The 17293-nt window shown below is 48.3% G+C and overlaps 1 protein-coding gene across 1 annotated transcript in view; it reads left to right on the forward strand.

Annotated features, from left to right (window-relative positions):
- Positions 1-202: 202 nt before the first annotated feature.
- Positions 203-17293, forward strand: part of LOC146866380 (alcohol dehydrogenase 1A-like) — a 381054-nt gene continuing 363963 nt past the window's right edge. The window contains exon 1 of the mRNA XM_085636246.1: positions 203-336. Within this exon, the coding sequence (XP_085492372.1) occupies positions 319-336 (18 nt within the window). The 5' untranslated portion in view covers positions 203-318. The remainder of the gene's footprint in view (positions 337-17293) is intronic.

Genomic DNA, 17293 nt, shown 5'->3' on the forward strand with positions numbered 1-17293 from the left:
CATGATTTTCCGGTTGTGTTGGCAATTAAGTATTTACTTATTTACTTTAGTTTCTGCATATTAATCCAGGTTCCCAATTTTTTTCAAGCATTACAGATCAAAAACAAGAATGGCATCACCAATGTCTGTTCCAGTAATATTTATGTTTACAGTGTAAAGTCCAGAGTCAGAAACACTACACGCTCTGCGCCACAAGAGGGGGCGGGTCCGCTAGAGGTTTATAGGGCACTCAGAAGCGGCAGCTCTAAAAGAAGGCAGACCTGTGACAGCGAGTCACCGCTCTTCTCCTGAAGACGTTCTGTGGGACAGCAGGCAATCATGGACACCTATGGGAAAGTAAGGAGCACAGCCCTTAGTATTGCCCCGCCCCCTTCCCTGGTAGCAATTACACACCGCCCACGACAGCTAATGCTGAATGTGTTGGTTCTTTTGGTGTCATTTGAGCCACAGCACAGCTCCGTAGCGCCGCGTGGTGCAGTTGGTTCTCTCGAGCACAGCTTTAGGATACAGCAAAACAGCGATCACGCACCGCACTCGCATGCAAGCGATTGCCTGAGTAAAATAAATAAATGGCATTAAAAGCATGGATATAGAAAGGAGACTAGGACGCTCTACTTTCGTATTCCTCTATATAACTTTCGATTTTAGGGTTGGTAGAATAAAGATTTAGCTTTCGGCAGGGTAGCACATGGAGAAAATATGGGGTTCTTTGAAACGCATTATGTAATAGCTGCAGGAGACAGTTGTTTGTACATTTTCTTTTATGTTCGATCAGGTGAGGTCGGGCTGAAGTCGAAGAGAGTTTCTTCTGAGATGCAGACTGCTAGAGAAGGGAGTGGGCTCTAAAAGCGCATGTGCGATTCAACAAGCTGCATTATGCCCTCAGGCTGCGCCTTAAATTGTTTGTCTCATTTCAGGCAGGAGCAGCCTATCCGATCCTGTCTTATTTTTTTTCTTTTGGAAATTCAAGTCCTGCATTGATAACTAATTTAACCGTCACGTACCAAAATTCAAAATAATGAAAACCATGTCTGTCTTCCCTGTTGTTTAAAGTGCATTTTAACAGAAATAATCCCGCTGCTGCTGCTGCAAGTGTCACAGGCTGTAGTTTGCCCTGTTATTTAAAGTGCATCTGTTAGCAGAAGTCGGCAGCTGTAGCTTTAGGTCTGAAGTGGGATTGACACTTCTGTTGGCTGTGAGGATTACACTGTTGTGGACAGGCGCGCAACACCCATTGGACTCAAAGGGCTTCAGCCCCCCCCCTTTCCCCCTCCCCTTCGTGTGTGGCAGCCCGGGATGAGACAGCTTCCCGTGCACCCACACAGCCGCACCCGAGCACTTCACAGGTCTTTAAAAGACCGTTTGCCTGTTAATGAGGCCTTGCTGTTGTTTCACCCCTTCTAATAGCCCCTGCAGCTCCACTCTGCCTATTGCTTAAAGATTCAGCCCCCCCCCCGAAATTTTTTCTTAGCCCCCACGAAATTTGGCTCTAGTTGCGCCTCTGGTTGTGGATACTTGAGCCTGGCCCGACTTTAGCTAAGCACTTTAGAGCAGTAGCGGCTCGTGGAGGGTGTTCGGTGGGGCAGTGAGGAGGGGCGGGGCGGGCGGGCGGGGGGGAGGGGCAGGGTGGGGAAATGTAAACACCGGAATATGGATGAACGGAGGCAAGTACACATTTAAATTAATAAAACTAATTCCTTTGCGCGCGCTGCACGAGTATAAATAAACGGGCGGAGGTTGCTCGTGACTTCCGGCCCAATATAGCCTACAATGTGTCTGGTGTATTCCTTGCCTTGTCCAGATCTAGGCCATAGTGGTTCCTGCCGAGCCACATCACACTGGCGACTAGGGTGGGCGTCACTTATCCCCACGCCGTACAGACCCACCGCCGATCCATTTCCTGCTCCCTGCGTGTCTGCCCTGCGGGGTGAAAAGTGCGCCGTCGCGACACGCACAAAGTCTGCGTGCTGCACCCATCTGGCCCCGCCGCGATATCAGGCGCAACAATCGAGAGGTGCCGGCGTCACTGTGGAGCCGGCGGTGGCATCCTGCAATGCTAAGATGGCCTGCCCGGGGCCCGTGTCTCGGCGGTCCTGCGGTCTGTGGAAGGCTGCCTGTCTCGCTGGAATCTTCCTGTGTCTGCCGCGAGGCCTGTGAGGGCCAGTAGGAGGTACAAAGAGTTGCCTGCTTCCACCTGACGCCCACACATGTGTGCGAGGCTCAGGTAGGCTGAATGCTTGAAGCGGACCCTGGTAAGCACAGCTGCTGTGAGCGCTAAGACACTGCGCTCCCTACAACGCTGCCCCCTGCTGGTTTCTGACTTCACGGCCTACCCAGAACCCCCTCAATAGCATGCACGTGGCTCTGGCCATCATCCCTGACAGACAGCCCCAGCCTGCAGAGCCGTCACAGCACCAGTGAGGCATCCAGTGGCAGCAGTGTCCTGAGCACAGCCTGCAACAGGACCACACACCTGGAGTGGGGGAACAATATTTGCACAGCACCTCCAAGCACTGTCATCACGGTGACCACAAGTCAGCAGATACATCATCTCACAGGGAAAGTGTCAGACCCGGCAGCCCATGCAGCGCCGCAACAACGGCCGCCTGCCCAACAAGCTGGCCCCGCTAGCTATGCAACCGACGTCACAAGACTCTCAGATCAGTGCGTTGCCCCCATTCAGCGAGCTCATCGACCCGGCCACAGCATCTCACAGATGGACATTCTGGATCAGCAGGCTGGACAACTATTTTACAGCGACGCAGGAAATGGAGGTGCAGTGAAGAGGTCCCTACTATTACATTTCACGAGCAACAAAATTGACAAACTATTTGCGCATTTGCCTAATACCGGGGCGCCTAACGACTACAGCGCAGTGGTCAGAGCATTGAACGAGCACTTCGATCCCCAATTGAACCCTGACTATGAACGGTTCACACTGTGCCAAGCGCGCCAGAGGGAAGAGGAGTCTATGGATGTGTTCCATGCACGGCTGCGAGAGCTATCGAGCACCTGTACAGATGACGACCAGAACAAGGAGAGGAGGGCCCAAGTGGTTCAAGGTTGCCGGAACAAGAACCTCCGGACTCCTATTCTGCGACAACCAGGTATTACCCTGAAAGACATCCTCATCGTGGCCAGGTCGCATGACCTATTGGATGCCAGAGCGACGGCAATGGACATTGCCATTACACAACAAGCGGAGAAACCTGTCGCTATCAATAAAAGAAAGGGCGGATGCAGTTTGCACCCAGAACAGAGGCGCCCGTGGACGATGGCCAGGAAGAAGCACACTAGGATCCCGCTGCGGGTACTGCGGTAGAGAAGAACACCCGCAGGAAGAATGCCCAGCACAAGGGCGAACATGCTCAAAGTGTGGCACCCCCAACCACTTTGCTGTGGCGTGCAGAGGAGGCCTGAGGAATCGAGGAGCCTGGGGATGACTACCACTGTCAAAAACAGTAAAACACCTGTTGCTTGAAGACTCTGAAAGCCCAAAGTCAGCCTGGACACCCGTGCAACAGAGGCAATACCCAGAGGACTCATCAACAGACGAGGAAGGTGAATGTTACCTCATCTCATTCGCGAGTGACCTCAGACGGAAGAGTTGCCCACAGCCCACATGCGCCCTAGAAATTAATGGATCCCAGGTCACAGCATTGATCGACACAGGAGCATCCGTGAATGTGATGGGGTGCCAACAATACAAGCGACTCAACCCAAGACCCGTATTATCCCCGTCGCATGTCAGGATCCTCACGTACAGCAGCCAAACACCACTGCCGCTCAAAGGGAAAATGACCCGCAACTATTCGAAGGGTCAGGATGCATGAAAAAGGCCCTGATCGAATTGCATCTAGACAAGGCTGTGAAGCCAGTTGCGTTAAGACACAGGCAGATACCCTTCCACCTCAGGCCACTCGTCGAGAAAGAGCTGGAACGACTAGGTGTCATAGAGAAGGTCACCGGCCCGAAACCATGGGTTTCGCCCATGGTGATCACGGAGAAGCCAAAGCAACCTGGCAAGATCCGACTATGTATCAATATGCACCTACCCAATCAGACGATGAAGAGGGAAAGACATTTGACACCTACTGTAGATGACATTCTGGCTGATCGGAAACTGGTCTCACTGGTTCTCCAAGCTTGACCTCAACGCAGGATACCGCCAGTCAAGGCTAGCCAAGGAGAGCCGATACATCACGACCTTTTCGACCCACATAGTCCTACGCCTCTACAAGCGATTGAATTTTGGGATCTCATCAGCGGAGAAATCTTTCTAAATGCTGCCGGTGAGGTGCTAATAGCACTCCAGGGAATGCTAAGTGTCAGCGACAACTTCCTGATACACTCAGCAACCATAGAAGAACATCATCACCATCTCAGGGCCACCCTCCAGTGTCTTGCTGAGCATGGAGTCTCCCTTCACAAGGACAAGTGTTTGTTCTTCCAGAAGTCTATTGATTTCTTCTGCTACGTGTTCAGCCAGGATGGAGTCAGAGTAGACCCGAAGAAGTCATAGGCCATACAACAAGCCCCTGCCCCGATGAATGCATCAGAAGTCCGGAGCTTCTTCGGGAGGGCCATATACTGTGGGCGGTTTATACCAAATTTGGCCACGCTAGCAAAGCCCCTGCGTGCCCTGACAAAGAAAGATGTGGCCTGGAAGTGGGAAAGGCACACAATTGATGGACGGAATGCAGAACGAATCAAAACATTCTCCCCCAGTCAAGAGATCTGGGTTAAATCCATCATTCGTTTGCTCACCATGCCACCCCAGTTTAGACCTGGTCATATGCAAATCAGTCTTGACCCTGTGCCTCATGGGAACAGTCCAGACCGAACTGCCAAGGCAGGTCCTCCCTGGACCGGAAACAAGCATCCTAGGACCGGTTTCTGGGTTTCACCCTTCTTCAGCTAGGATAGATTGATTCCAGTGGCACAGTGAGCCCGGGACCTACGTCTAGGCATACCCGGCGCACTTAGGGCGAGAAAGCAAAAGACACACAATTGATGGACGGAATGCAGAACAAATCAAAACATTCCCCCCCAGTCAAGAGATCTGGGCTAAATCCATCATTCTTTTGCTCACCATGCCACCCCAGTTTAGACCTGGTCATATGCAAATCAGTCTTGACCCTGTGCCTCATGGGAACAGTCCAGACCGAACTGCCAAGCCAGGTCCTCCCTGGACCGGAAACAAGCATCCTATGACCGGTTTCTGGGTTTCACCCCTTTTCAGCTAGGATAGCTGGACTTGCAACCACTTCCATCTGTACGTCAGTGGGCATCTGTTACGAGTAGTGACTGACCACCAACCACTGATCCCGCTATTTAGAGGACCAGCGCCACACCCTCCCCCAAGATCGAACGATGGGCGATACAACTACAACATTATCAAATGAAACTAGTATACCGTCCCAGGGCTAAGAATCCGACAGACTTTTTGTCACGACCCCTGCCTAAAGCGTCTGGGGATGGAGGCGATCAAGAGATCAAGATGGAAGAATACATAGATATGATATCCCAGTGGGCCTGTCCGCGAGCCCTTACCCTGGACGAGATCAAAGCCGAGACCGGCACAGACGCTGTACTAGTGAAGGTGCTGAAATCACTCCGAAGAGGGTCCTGGGAAGATTTTCTGCACGGGGGCGAATGGATGGAACGAGACCGGCTATGAAAACTCTGGAAGGTGCGAGATGAGCTAAGTGCTGCAGCAGATGGAGTGATACTAAGAGGCTCTCACATAGTCATCCATGCGAGTCTGCAAGAACGAGCCACCTCCCTAGCTCACGAAGGACACCAAGGGACGATGAGGATGAAGTCTTGCATGAGAGAACATGCATTGGTATAGCCAATAGGTCTCTCCTTTGGGACCGTCTAAGTGTTTAGCCATGCAGCACATTATCCTTTACATTATATTAGCCATTTAATACATCGAAATTTGTGGTAAACTACTGCCGCGGGGCACCCAATGAGGTGTGAAGCTACGTTGTAAAAACAATGTGAGTATCAAACAGCAGTGTTACATGCAGAATCACACAAATGTTAATAGATAAGACCCTCATAGCTCGCCATGAAGATGTTAGTATAGCGGGGGCCTGAGCAGCCCAAATATTTTAAGTGAATTGTGCAAACCAGCTGTGGCTTATTGCCAATACACCTTGGGAGCAGTTGTATGTACATAATCAATACATCGTGAAAGGAAGAAAAAGGCACTCAGCATGCTGTACATGGCAAAACAAAGCAAATCACTACTTTCATAAGCTGTAACTACGTTGCTGGGCTCGTGGCACTAAGATTAATAAAAGTGCGGCAGCCGGGGACGTCCGGCACATCCTCCTAAGATGGATAAATTGAGTACAATTTGATTGTGTAATAGTCACTACTTAGAAATAGCAGCAGTGCAGTAGTTAATGCTATGAAAAGAAACATACTCCTAAAAATAATTTGACATAGGTATAAATCATTTAATAAAGCCATTTCGAAATGTAGCAGGCGTTTCACTCTGTGTCCATAATATATATTTTGTCTCTTCGATTTCTCTCCCTGACATTTAACAGAACACTTCACTCCATTTCTCATTCGTTCCCTGTCACCTGTAATTCTCTAAGTAACCTTCCTAGGAAGGGCCCTCATCATCTGTGAACAGTCAAATTGATTTATTTATGTCTTCCTCAGCATTCTGTGGTACCCTGTAGCCTTGCTAGGAAGTGACTTTTTTATTTAAAAAATCCAAACAATATCGCAGTTGCCTAAAATCAATCTTGTTACCTGTACTCCCAGTGCTCAATGATTCCATTTGCCCAATTCAAGGCACTAGATGGATGCCTGCACTGTTCAGTGTTTACTACTAATGCCATGTACGAGTTGGTGACTCAGATTCCAAGATCACGCACGCTGTACACAGCGTTTTTGACATTTTCTGCTGCCTTGTCAGGTGTAATTAAGAAAAGAAAAGAAACAGTAAAAAAACCACTTTTCTACTTTTCTCCTCCTGCTCGCAGAAAAGCAAAGCTGTGCAAGCTGGCTGTAAACATCCAATCATTTTGCAAAAGAATCTGCGCTGCATCCTCCATCTTAAAACATTGTAAACAATTGCAGGAGCTCCCGCGATCGGAAGGCTGAAAGCCATCTCATAGGTTGCTTGTCTTCGTTGGGTTGCTGGTGTGCAGATGAGTAGTCAATAATTCCTCCATGCATGTGCCTTTAAAAGCGCCTTGAAAGCAGAGCAGCCTCTGCCACACGGACCTTACTGCAAGCACGCCTGGATGGAAAGACAACTCACAGAGCACCTTTAACTGTTTCCAGAGAACAGAAGAGAAGACACATGCTCACATTACAACACTACATAAAAAGCGCCGCCGCGCAAGTGAAAGCGACCGCGCTGTGTTTCATTAGTAACATGATCCAAACCCACACATAGACGTTTCGGGGAAGTTTGGAGTGCTCACAAGAAGCCTTCCATAGGGCAGCGCATGCGCGCTGCACTAGGCTCGACCTAAAAAGTGTGGTTCCCTGGGCTCAAAGCTGCTGTGGACGCCCTGGTAAGGAACTGCAGACTGTGTCAACTCACGAGTAGCCAGGAACACCCTGCTCCAATCATAACTGAAGACCCAGCTACAGGCCCATGGGCGAGAGTAAGTCTAGACTTCGGGAGTTTTCCAGATGGCAGGGTAACTGCAGTTCTCATCGATAGCTACACAAAATACCCCATCGTAGAGGTTATTGCGTCCACATCCTTCTCCCACCTACAACCGGTTTTGGAGAAGACGTTCTCTATATTTGTATTGCCTCATGAAGTCAAAACCGACAATGGGCCCCCATTTCAGGGAGCAGAATTTAAAGACCTGCTGGCATTGCTGGGTGTACACCATCACCGCATCACTCTGCAATGGCCCCAGGCCAACAGCACGCTTCATGAGGACCCTCAAAGTCCTACGGATCGCAGTCTCCGAGCAGACCAACCTGGAGGTAGCGCTGCATTGGTTCCTACGGGAGTGCCGCAGTACCCCACACTGCACGGCGCAGAGGTCACCCTGGTCCCTGATGCTAGCCAGACCCCAGTGGGACACCATTCCCATAGCGGACGGTTGGGCCTCAGAACCGTATGACCCTGCCAATACCCAGGCACCATGAACGACAACCAATGAACGGGCCAGCAGGAAAAGAAGAGCAAAGACCAGGATCATCGTGCCAGGATGCACAGTCCTAGTAAGGAACCGCCGCAGCGGAGGGAAGTTTCGCACGCCATATGAGGCTGGGGCGTGGACCGCGCTGAAGTGCAACGGGACCGCCATCACAGCTCAAATGGGTGGTGAGATTATTACCCGGAACATATCCTGGTTCAAGCAAGTAACGGAAGCTGGTACGGACGGAGTACACAGCTGAGGGCCTGCTGCCAAGTCCAGAGGAAAACCAAACAGTGCTAAACCCACCTCTATCCATGGCCGCAGAGGCCTGAACGACTAAGACCACTGATACCTTGTCACCCGACAGTCTTCAGGCAGGTCGAGGAGGCCACCACCAGAGGTACGAATTGAGGCCCAATCCAAGTCAAAGGCTCACAGACTTTGTGTGTTGACTCTTTTGGTTATTTTTAACACTAGCTTGGGATGGGATGTAGCGGTCTAGATGCTACCCGTGATTTGCTCGAAGACCCTTGGCCTGGAAGGGCCTGAGCACAATGTATCACTCTGCTTGCCAGGCGTGGCCAGCGAGTATAAATAAACGGGCAGAGGTCGCTTTTGACTTCCGACCCAATATAGCCTACAGTGTGTCTGGTGTATTCCTTGCCTTGTCCAGAGCTAGACTATAGTGGTTCCTGCCGAGCCACATCACACATTCATATCTGTGCATTTTTAGGGACTAGAAAGCGATGAGCAGCAGCGCTTGTACATGCGTGAATGCAGGGCTTTAAGTGGGACGGGTCCTGCCAGTGCTCAGCACCCGCATTTCTAAAAAGCAGCAGCGGCGACTGGTCCCTATTGCGCTCTTCGTTTTTGCCCTCACCATCAGCTTGAAAAACAAATCTTAACTCTGCAGCAGTACAACCCTTCACTGCCTTTGCTGTAACTTCAAAGAAACACGTCATGGTACTTTCGCAGTCTCATTACGGAACTGAAGCATTTTCAATATTATAAACAACTAAGCCATAGTTGCTGCTTATTTATGTTATGCTGCTAATATCCATTGACAAAGCCAATTGTACTGGCTTGTTGTAGGTGTAATGTTACTTCTTGAATTATATGTCTGGATGCAATGACAGAAGCAGCAAAACACCAGATACACTATGGAAAGCACAGCTTTTTAGCTTAGGTGTTTTTAAGCCACGCCCTTAATTATATTGACCATGCCCCTTTGAGAGAACCCCCCCCCCCCATTGTTTCATCCTACTTAAAGCTCTGGTTGAACGTGTCAGCATCTTTAGCCCACAACCCTGAATGAAGAGTAGTGACAGGGTTTGAGGTTCTGCTGCGGCCAGCCTGACTCCGGGCATCAGGCATGGTAGGCAAGATTGACAGGGCATCCATCTGCGAGCAGGATGTGGAGTGGCGAGGCATAGGCTGGGCAGTGTTTGATCTCTCTCACTGTGATTGGGCCCAGAGTTATTCACAAATCTGTACCCTAGGTACATTACTCCACTGAGCACTCTGGTTGGTATCAGAACCTGCGATTTGCAGGCTCTACAGCCTTGCATTCCAAACTCGCATAAACAAATACATATACAACATTTAAAAAAAACAGATTTAGAAGTGCTCTTGCAACCAATGCCGGAAGGTTGAAAACGGGCTACACCAGAAAGAAAAGTGATCCTAGTTGGTGGATGTTTTTTGGGAGGGTAGGTCCTTTGTAATGGAAAGATAGAACAGCTTTAGATGGTTTTGAGTAAAAGGTTATGCACAGGGTAAACCTCACTATATAAGGATTGGAATGAGGAAAGAGATGAGGAGGTAATGATGGTTAAAAAGGTTGGATCTCAGAGTCATGTAAAGATTAAATAAGATAGGAGCTAGAACGTATCCATGCTTTTTAATGAACTGTGGAAGCTGTTTGTTATATCCTGTGTCTCCTAGTTCCTTGCTGCTCAGCCTGTGTGAGTGTGATGTAATAGAATGTTCATGAGTGCATGGTTTGGATGAGTGGTCAGTTGGAATGAGTGGGGCTGAACAGCAGGATGCTGTTCTTGGTGTGGCTGTACCATCTTTCCTGTAACTAAATAAATCTACATAATCTACACTACTGGCTACTGGACTGATTGCTCACAAGGATCCTACTTCCTTTACAAAAGTGGCATTGATTTTGAAAAGAACCACACATGAAGAGCCAAGAAATTACACAAGAAACTACAAGAAGATGGCCAGAGTTTAAAAAGGAGCCTGAAAATTAAGCCTGAGCAACGCCTTGGATGCCCCACCGGTATCTTCCACAACAGACAGCCTACACATTGGATGTTTTAGGACGTTGAACTTTATGTGACCTGATACTTGAAACCTGCAGCTTACAAACAGTTTACAGATTTGGACGGTTGGGCATTTAATATTACGAGCTTGAAGTCAATGCAGCCTACTGAAGTGCTTTGATCTGCCTTGTCCAGCTTTTACACAACTCACAGCAAATACCTTCTGCAATTTTTTTACCGCTAGAGCTATTGTACAGTCTAATTGAATTGTGCTGTTATCAGACTCATGAAGTTAACCTGTGTCGATGTATGCGGTGAACAAATGACTATTCGACAGTACAACTGAGGAGGGGAGCCGGGGCTGAACAAAGTCCGTATACAAGACAGTGGTGAAGGGTAGGCTCTAATGTTGTATCTGGGTGCCGGCCTGAGCATGTGTTATTGTTAAAACACACCTACCGGTGTTCTGTTAAGCGGACACGAGGTTCTCTTGAGGGCATGTGGTATCACGAGCTGGGCGCTCCTGACGGCTCCAGTCTGCTGGGCATCATTGTGAGACGTGTACTGACAACGTACGCAGTGAGCAAGAATGCCGGATGTCGCCTTGGTAACCCCACAGCGCTGGTGTCATCAGGCGGCACTGCAACATAACGTGACGTACTGAACAAGGACGCCGGACGTCGCCTTGCAACCCCACTGTGCCGCGTTATTGAAGATGGCAGTTCTGCGTGCCGCAAGGGAGGACACAGCTGTTCTGCGGCAAAGTAGTTTTGCGGCAATGTATCGGCACAGCGGAATCCGAAACTACTTGAGGGGGAACCAGCCTCCGAAGATTGAACAACGGTAACTACCTTAATTGTTTAAAAAAAAATTGCAATAGCGAGGAGCAGGTCTTTGGGTCAAGCGTGGTTTGCATTAGACTGATTTGCAGTGGATGAGATTCAGCTGTATACTGTTATATTTCTTAAGCTCAAAACTGCTAATCAAGGAGGTGTAAATATAAAGATATTTTACCTACACTGTGTTTTTTTTTTAACTTTTCATCTACGAGTGGAGCTTAAGATGTGCTTCAACATCTGCAATAGGTTAACCCACGCATGGGGGTATGAGCTTTAGCACATGGTCTTTTGGCCTTTTGGCAGTGGTCTCGGGTGAGATGTCACTCACCAATCACATGACTGTATTAGTGCTAATGTTATGTGTCACAATATGTATATTTCTAATGCCATGCTTAATGCTGCTGTCTGCAGACCGTCATGAATGTTCTAGTTTTTTTGTGTACCAAGCTTAGGGGCTATTGTCTGTGGTAGTGTATGATATATGTGGGCAGTGTGTGAGTGACTGTCAGACTTTTATTAGTGCATGTGTTTATGCAGTAACCAGAGCGAATATTTTGTTCTTCTTTTTTGTCACACAGTTGTCAGTAGAACACGCTGACACATTCATTCTTTATTGTGTCTCACTACTTTCTTCACAATGCTATGCAGATTCTTATGCATTTTGTTTGGAGTTTTGATGTATTTATTGGTTATGATGCTAAATTTCTGAGTGTTATTTTAATGAGTGTTGCACTTTTGATGGGTGCTTAATCTCATATACTTTTGGCGTATGTATTATGCTTTATGTTGCACGTTGCAGTTTTTTTGTGCATGGTAGTGTTGTGTTAGTCCCATGTGGTGACTGTGTGTGACTATGATGCATGATCATCGGAATAAATCCCCAAGTAACGTTGTCCTTTTATTAGGATTGCCTATGGTTGTATTATACCATAGTGTGCTGCAGTATCTCTGCAGTGCGTACAGTGGTAGGGTGTGGAGGTTGCATCCTGCCTGGAACATGTGCGCTCCTTTGCATAGCCTGATGTGGTGTGCTGTAGTGGTTCTGTTATGCGTACAGTGGTGGGGTGTGGAGGTTGCATCCTGCCTGGAATATGTGCGTTCCTTTGCATAGTGAGATGTGGTGTGCTGTAGTGGTTCTGGAGTGCGTACACTGGTGGGGTGTGGAGGTTGCATCCTGCCTGGAGCATGTGCGTTCCTTTGCATAGCGAGATATAGTATGTTATTTGTATGTGTGATCAATCTTTGCAATAAACTTCCTCTACAATTCAAGGAATGGAACAATTCATGTTATATGATCTTATGTGACCTGATTTTATTTTAATACCTAGGGGGTGACATTTTAACCCTTTGGGTGCTCATGACGGAATGGTTCCGTCATGAGCACCAGTGCTAATGAGCACATGCTCAGAAAATCCCTCTGCTGCAGACAGCAGAGAGTTTTCCCATTTTTTTTTTTTTTGCCTGGGGAGGTGGGGAGGAGCTTCCCCAACCGCCCGCGCCATCGTCATTGCAACGAAAACAAAACTGAAAGTTAGTTTAAGTTTCTCAGTTTTGGTGCTTGTGGGGCGATCCTAGCCCCCCCAGCACCGGAAAAGATGGAAAGGTATCGTTGGAAAGGGGAGAATGTCCCCTTTCCAATGGTACCCTTCCCTAGTGGATCCCTGCTTGAGGATCACCCATGAGGCGATCCCCAAGCAGGGATCCACCCACTACCACGAGGGAGGGGTAGCGGCCCCCTGGGCAAGGGCCTTTGCTTCCCCCATATTTTTTGGGGCATCGCAGTCTTTCTGCCCCCCGGGGGACAGATGGGGCAGTATCCCCCAAACTGCCCCCCGGGGGGGCAGAAAGCCCACTATAAAGGAGGGATTATTTTTATTGACGTTGGGGTGGGGGCTGCCCAAAAAGGGCATGGCAATGCCCCCCCGTGAAATGTCAGTCTTTCTGCCCCACCAAAGCCCACTGGAAATCAGTTTTTTTATTGGCGTTGGGGTGGGGGCTCCCCAAAAAGGGCATGGCATTGCCCCCACCCCTTCCAGAGAAATGTCAGTCTTTCTGCTCCCCCAGGGGGCAGATGGGGCAGTAGCCTCGAATCTGCCCTCCGGGGGGCAGAAAGCCCACTAGAAACCAGAGATTTTTTTTATTGATGTGGGGGCTGCCCAAAAAGGGCATGGCAATGCCCCCTCCCAGAGAAATGTCAGTCTTTCTGCCCCCCCAGGGGGGCAGACGGGGGCAGTAGCACCCAATCTGCCCCAGTGGGGCAGAAAGCCTATTAGAAACCAGGGATTTTTTTTATTGATGTTGGGGTGGGGGCTGCCCAAAAAGGGCATGGCAATGCCCCCACAGAGAAATGTCAGTCTTACGGCCCCCCAGGGGGCAGTTGGGGCAATAGCCCCGAATCTGTCCCCGGGGGGGGGGGGGCAGAAAGCCCACTAGAAACCAGGGATTTTATTTTTTATTGATGTTGGGGTGGGGGCTGCCCAAGATGGCCCCACCCCCCAAAAAAATATACAACAGTCTTTCTGCTCCCCCCAGGGGCAGATGGGGGCAATAGCCCCTTATCTGCCCGCTAGGCCTCAGGATTTTTTGATTTTTTTTTTCAAATTCAGGGTTTAGGTAAGCCCAGAATGGGCATACCAATGCCCCCACCTCCCCCAAACAAATGCCACATTCTTTCTGGCCCGTGATCTGCCCCCGGGGGGGGGGGCAGAAAGCCAACTAGGCACCAGAGATTATGCTGGCTTTTTTTATGCGTCGGGGTGAGGGCTGCCCAGAATGGGCATACCAATGCCTCCACCTCCCCAAAAAATAACCAGTCTTTCTGCCCCCCTTGGGGGCATATCCAGGCAACACCCCCACCCCCGATTTCGCCCCAGGGTGGCAGAAAGCCCACTAGGCACAGACTTGTTTTTAGCAATGTGCCTACCTGCGGATTTTGGACCCTAGCGCAGCCAGCACATAGGGAAACCTAGCAGGTATCATTTTACTCAGGAGACTGAGGGGAACGCTGTGGGGTAGGACATTTGTGCCGGCTCAGTGATTCCACCCAAAATATCTGGAAAATGTGTTTTTTTCAGCTAAATGTGAGGTTAGCAGGGCATTCTGGGTAGGAAAACATTGGGGGATGCACGCAAGCCATGCCTCGCTGGACTCCGCCGTGTGTCTAGTTTTCAGAAATGTGTGGGTTTGGTAGCTTTCCCTAGGTGCCGGCCGAGCCCGGGGCCAAAAACTCATGGGACCCCCCCTTGCAAAACCAGGTTGTTTTGTGATAGGTAATTTTGATGTTGCCTCAATAGGTTTTGGGCCCTTGCCTGTCCCGGGTACTTGACCCACCCACGCGAGTGAGGTATCATTTTCATCGGGAGACCTGGGGGAATGCTGGGTGGTGGGAAATTTGTGGATCCACGTGGATTCCTGAACTTTCCCACACCAACATTTGAGAAAAAATTGATTTTTTTTCCATCTAAATTTGAGGTTTGCAGGGCATTCTGGGTAGAAAAACGTTGGGGGATCCACGCAAGCCATACCTCTCTGGACTCCCCGAGGTGTCTAGTTTTTAGAAATGTGTGGGTTTGGTAGGTTTCTCTAGATGGCCGCCGAGCCCCGGGCCAAAAACTCATGGGACCCCCCTTGCAAAACCAGGTTGTTTTGTGATAGATAATTTTGAAGTCGCTTCAATAGGTTTTGGGCCCTTGCCTGTCGCGGGTACTTGACCCACCCAAACAAGTGAGGTACTATTTTTCTCGAAAGACTTTGGGGAATGCGGGGTGGGTGGAATTTTGTGGATCCACACAGATTCCAGAACTGTCCACTACAGAAATGTGAGGAAAATGTGTTTTTTTGGACACATTTTGAGGTTGGCAAGGGATTCTGGGTAACAGAACCTGGGGGGAGCCAGATAAGTCATCCCATCCTGGATTCCCCTGGGTGTCTAGTTTTCAAAAATTTATAGATTTGCTAGGTTTCCCTAGGTGCCGGCAGAGCTAGGGTTCAAAATCTACAGCTAGGCACTTTGCAAAAAAAGGGTCAGTTTTCACTGTGAGAATGTGGTGTGTCTACGTTGCGTTTTGGGCCGTTTCCTGCCACGGAGACTAGGCCTACCCACACAAGTGAGGTACCATTTTTCTCAGAAGACTTTGGGGAATGCGGGGCGGGTGGAATTTTGTGGATCCACGCAGATTCTAGAACTTTCCACCACAGAAATGTGAGGAAAATGTATTTTTTTGGACACATTTTTAGGTTTGCAAGGGATTCTGGGTAAAAGAATATGGTGAGAGCCAGTCAAGTCACCCATCCTGGATTCCCCTGGGTGTCTAGTATTCAAAAATGTAAGGGTTAGCTAGTTTTCCCTGGGTGCTGGCATAGTTAGGATTCTAAATCTAGAGCTAGACACTTTGCAAAAAAAGTGTCAGTTTTCATTTTGAAAATGTGGTGTGTCCACGTTGCGTTTTGGGCTGTTTCCTGGCGCAGGCCCTTGGCCTACCCACACAAGCGAGGTACCATTTTTCTCGGAAGAGTTTGGGAAACGCGGGGTGGGTGGAATTTTGTGGATCTACACAGATTCCAGAACTTTTCACCACAGAAATGTGAGGAAAATGTGTTTTTTAAAAATACATTTTTAGGTTTACAAGGGATTCTGGGTAAAAGAATATGGTGAGAGCCAGTCAAGTTACCCCATCCTGGATTCCCCTGGGTGTCTATTTTAATTTTTTTTATAGGTTTGCTAGGTTTCCCTAGGTGCCGGCTGAGCTAGGGTTCAAAATCTACAGCTAGGTACTTTGCAAAAAAAGGGTCAGTTTTCACTGTGAAAATGTGGTGTGTCCACGTTGCGTTTTGAGCCGTTTCCTGTCGCGGGCACTAGGCCTACCCACACAAGTAAGGTATCATTTTTATCGGTAGACTTAGGGTAACACAGAATTGTAGAACAACTGTTATTACCTATTGACTATCTATGCATTTCTGCCTTCCAAATGAAAGACAATGTGTAAAAAATAAGTCATTTTGAAAAATGACCTCTAATTCTCATGCCAGTATAGGTAATCACAATGTCGGAAATGTGCAAATATCTACTGGTTTTTGAACTCTATATTTTGTTCCAATTTCAGAAATACATAGGTGTCTTACATACCGATTTTTCCATGTATATATTTTTCCAAATTAGTTGCTATATACCTGGTACATTATAAAACACCATTCAAAAGACGCTGCTCAGTTATTGGCTCTGGGTTCGTCGAGTTCTTGGTGAACCTACAAGTCCTATATATCCCCACAACCAGAAAGTCCACCGGATGTAACGGTATATTGCTTTCAAACAGCTGTCATAATTAGAGGACGTTCCTGGTGAAAACATTGACACAAATGGCTGTTTTGTTTCAACTAATTTTTAATTTCTCCTATATTCAACTGTTAGTTTCCATAAAGAAACCTTGAAGGATCTACACAAATGACCACTTGCTAAATTCAGAATTGTGTCTACTTTTCTGAAATGTATAGCTTTCCAGGATCCATTATTGCTTTCATATCCATTTCTACTATTAACTGGAAGGAGGTTGAAAGCACAAAAAGTAGCAAAAATAGGCTATGTCCCATAAAAATGCCAAAACTGTGTAAACAATGTTGGTTTTCTGACAGAAGTCAGCTTGTCCCTGAAAGCTGGGAAGATGATGATTTCAGCACCACAAACCCTTTGTTGAGACCATATGCAGGGAAAAACCAGACACTTTCATCTGTAGCCCTTTCTTCAAATTCGCCACCCCCCAAAAATAATTTTGCTGTATTTTGGCTAATTTCTGGGTCCCCTCCATGTGAATCCACAAACCTTTAGAATCCCCATGATGTTGGAAGAAAAGGACACAAATTTGGCGTGGATTCCTTATGTGGTCAAAAAGTTACAGGGGCCTAAGCGTGAACGACCCCAAATTGCCAAAAAAAGGCTTAGCACGGGCGGAGGGGGGGGGGGCGAAGGCCTAGCAGCGAAGGGGTTAATATAATGTGATCTTTCCTCATGCTTACATGTACAGCAAGTGGGAATATGTATTTTCTTTCACTTTGCTTC

This window comes from Triturus cristatus, chromosome 2_1, assembly GCF_964204655.1.
Source record: "Triturus cristatus chromosome 2_1, aTriCri1.1, whole genome shotgun sequence".
Classification (NCBI taxonomy): Eukaryota; Metazoa; Chordata; class Amphibia; order Caudata; family Salamandridae; genus Triturus; species Triturus cristatus.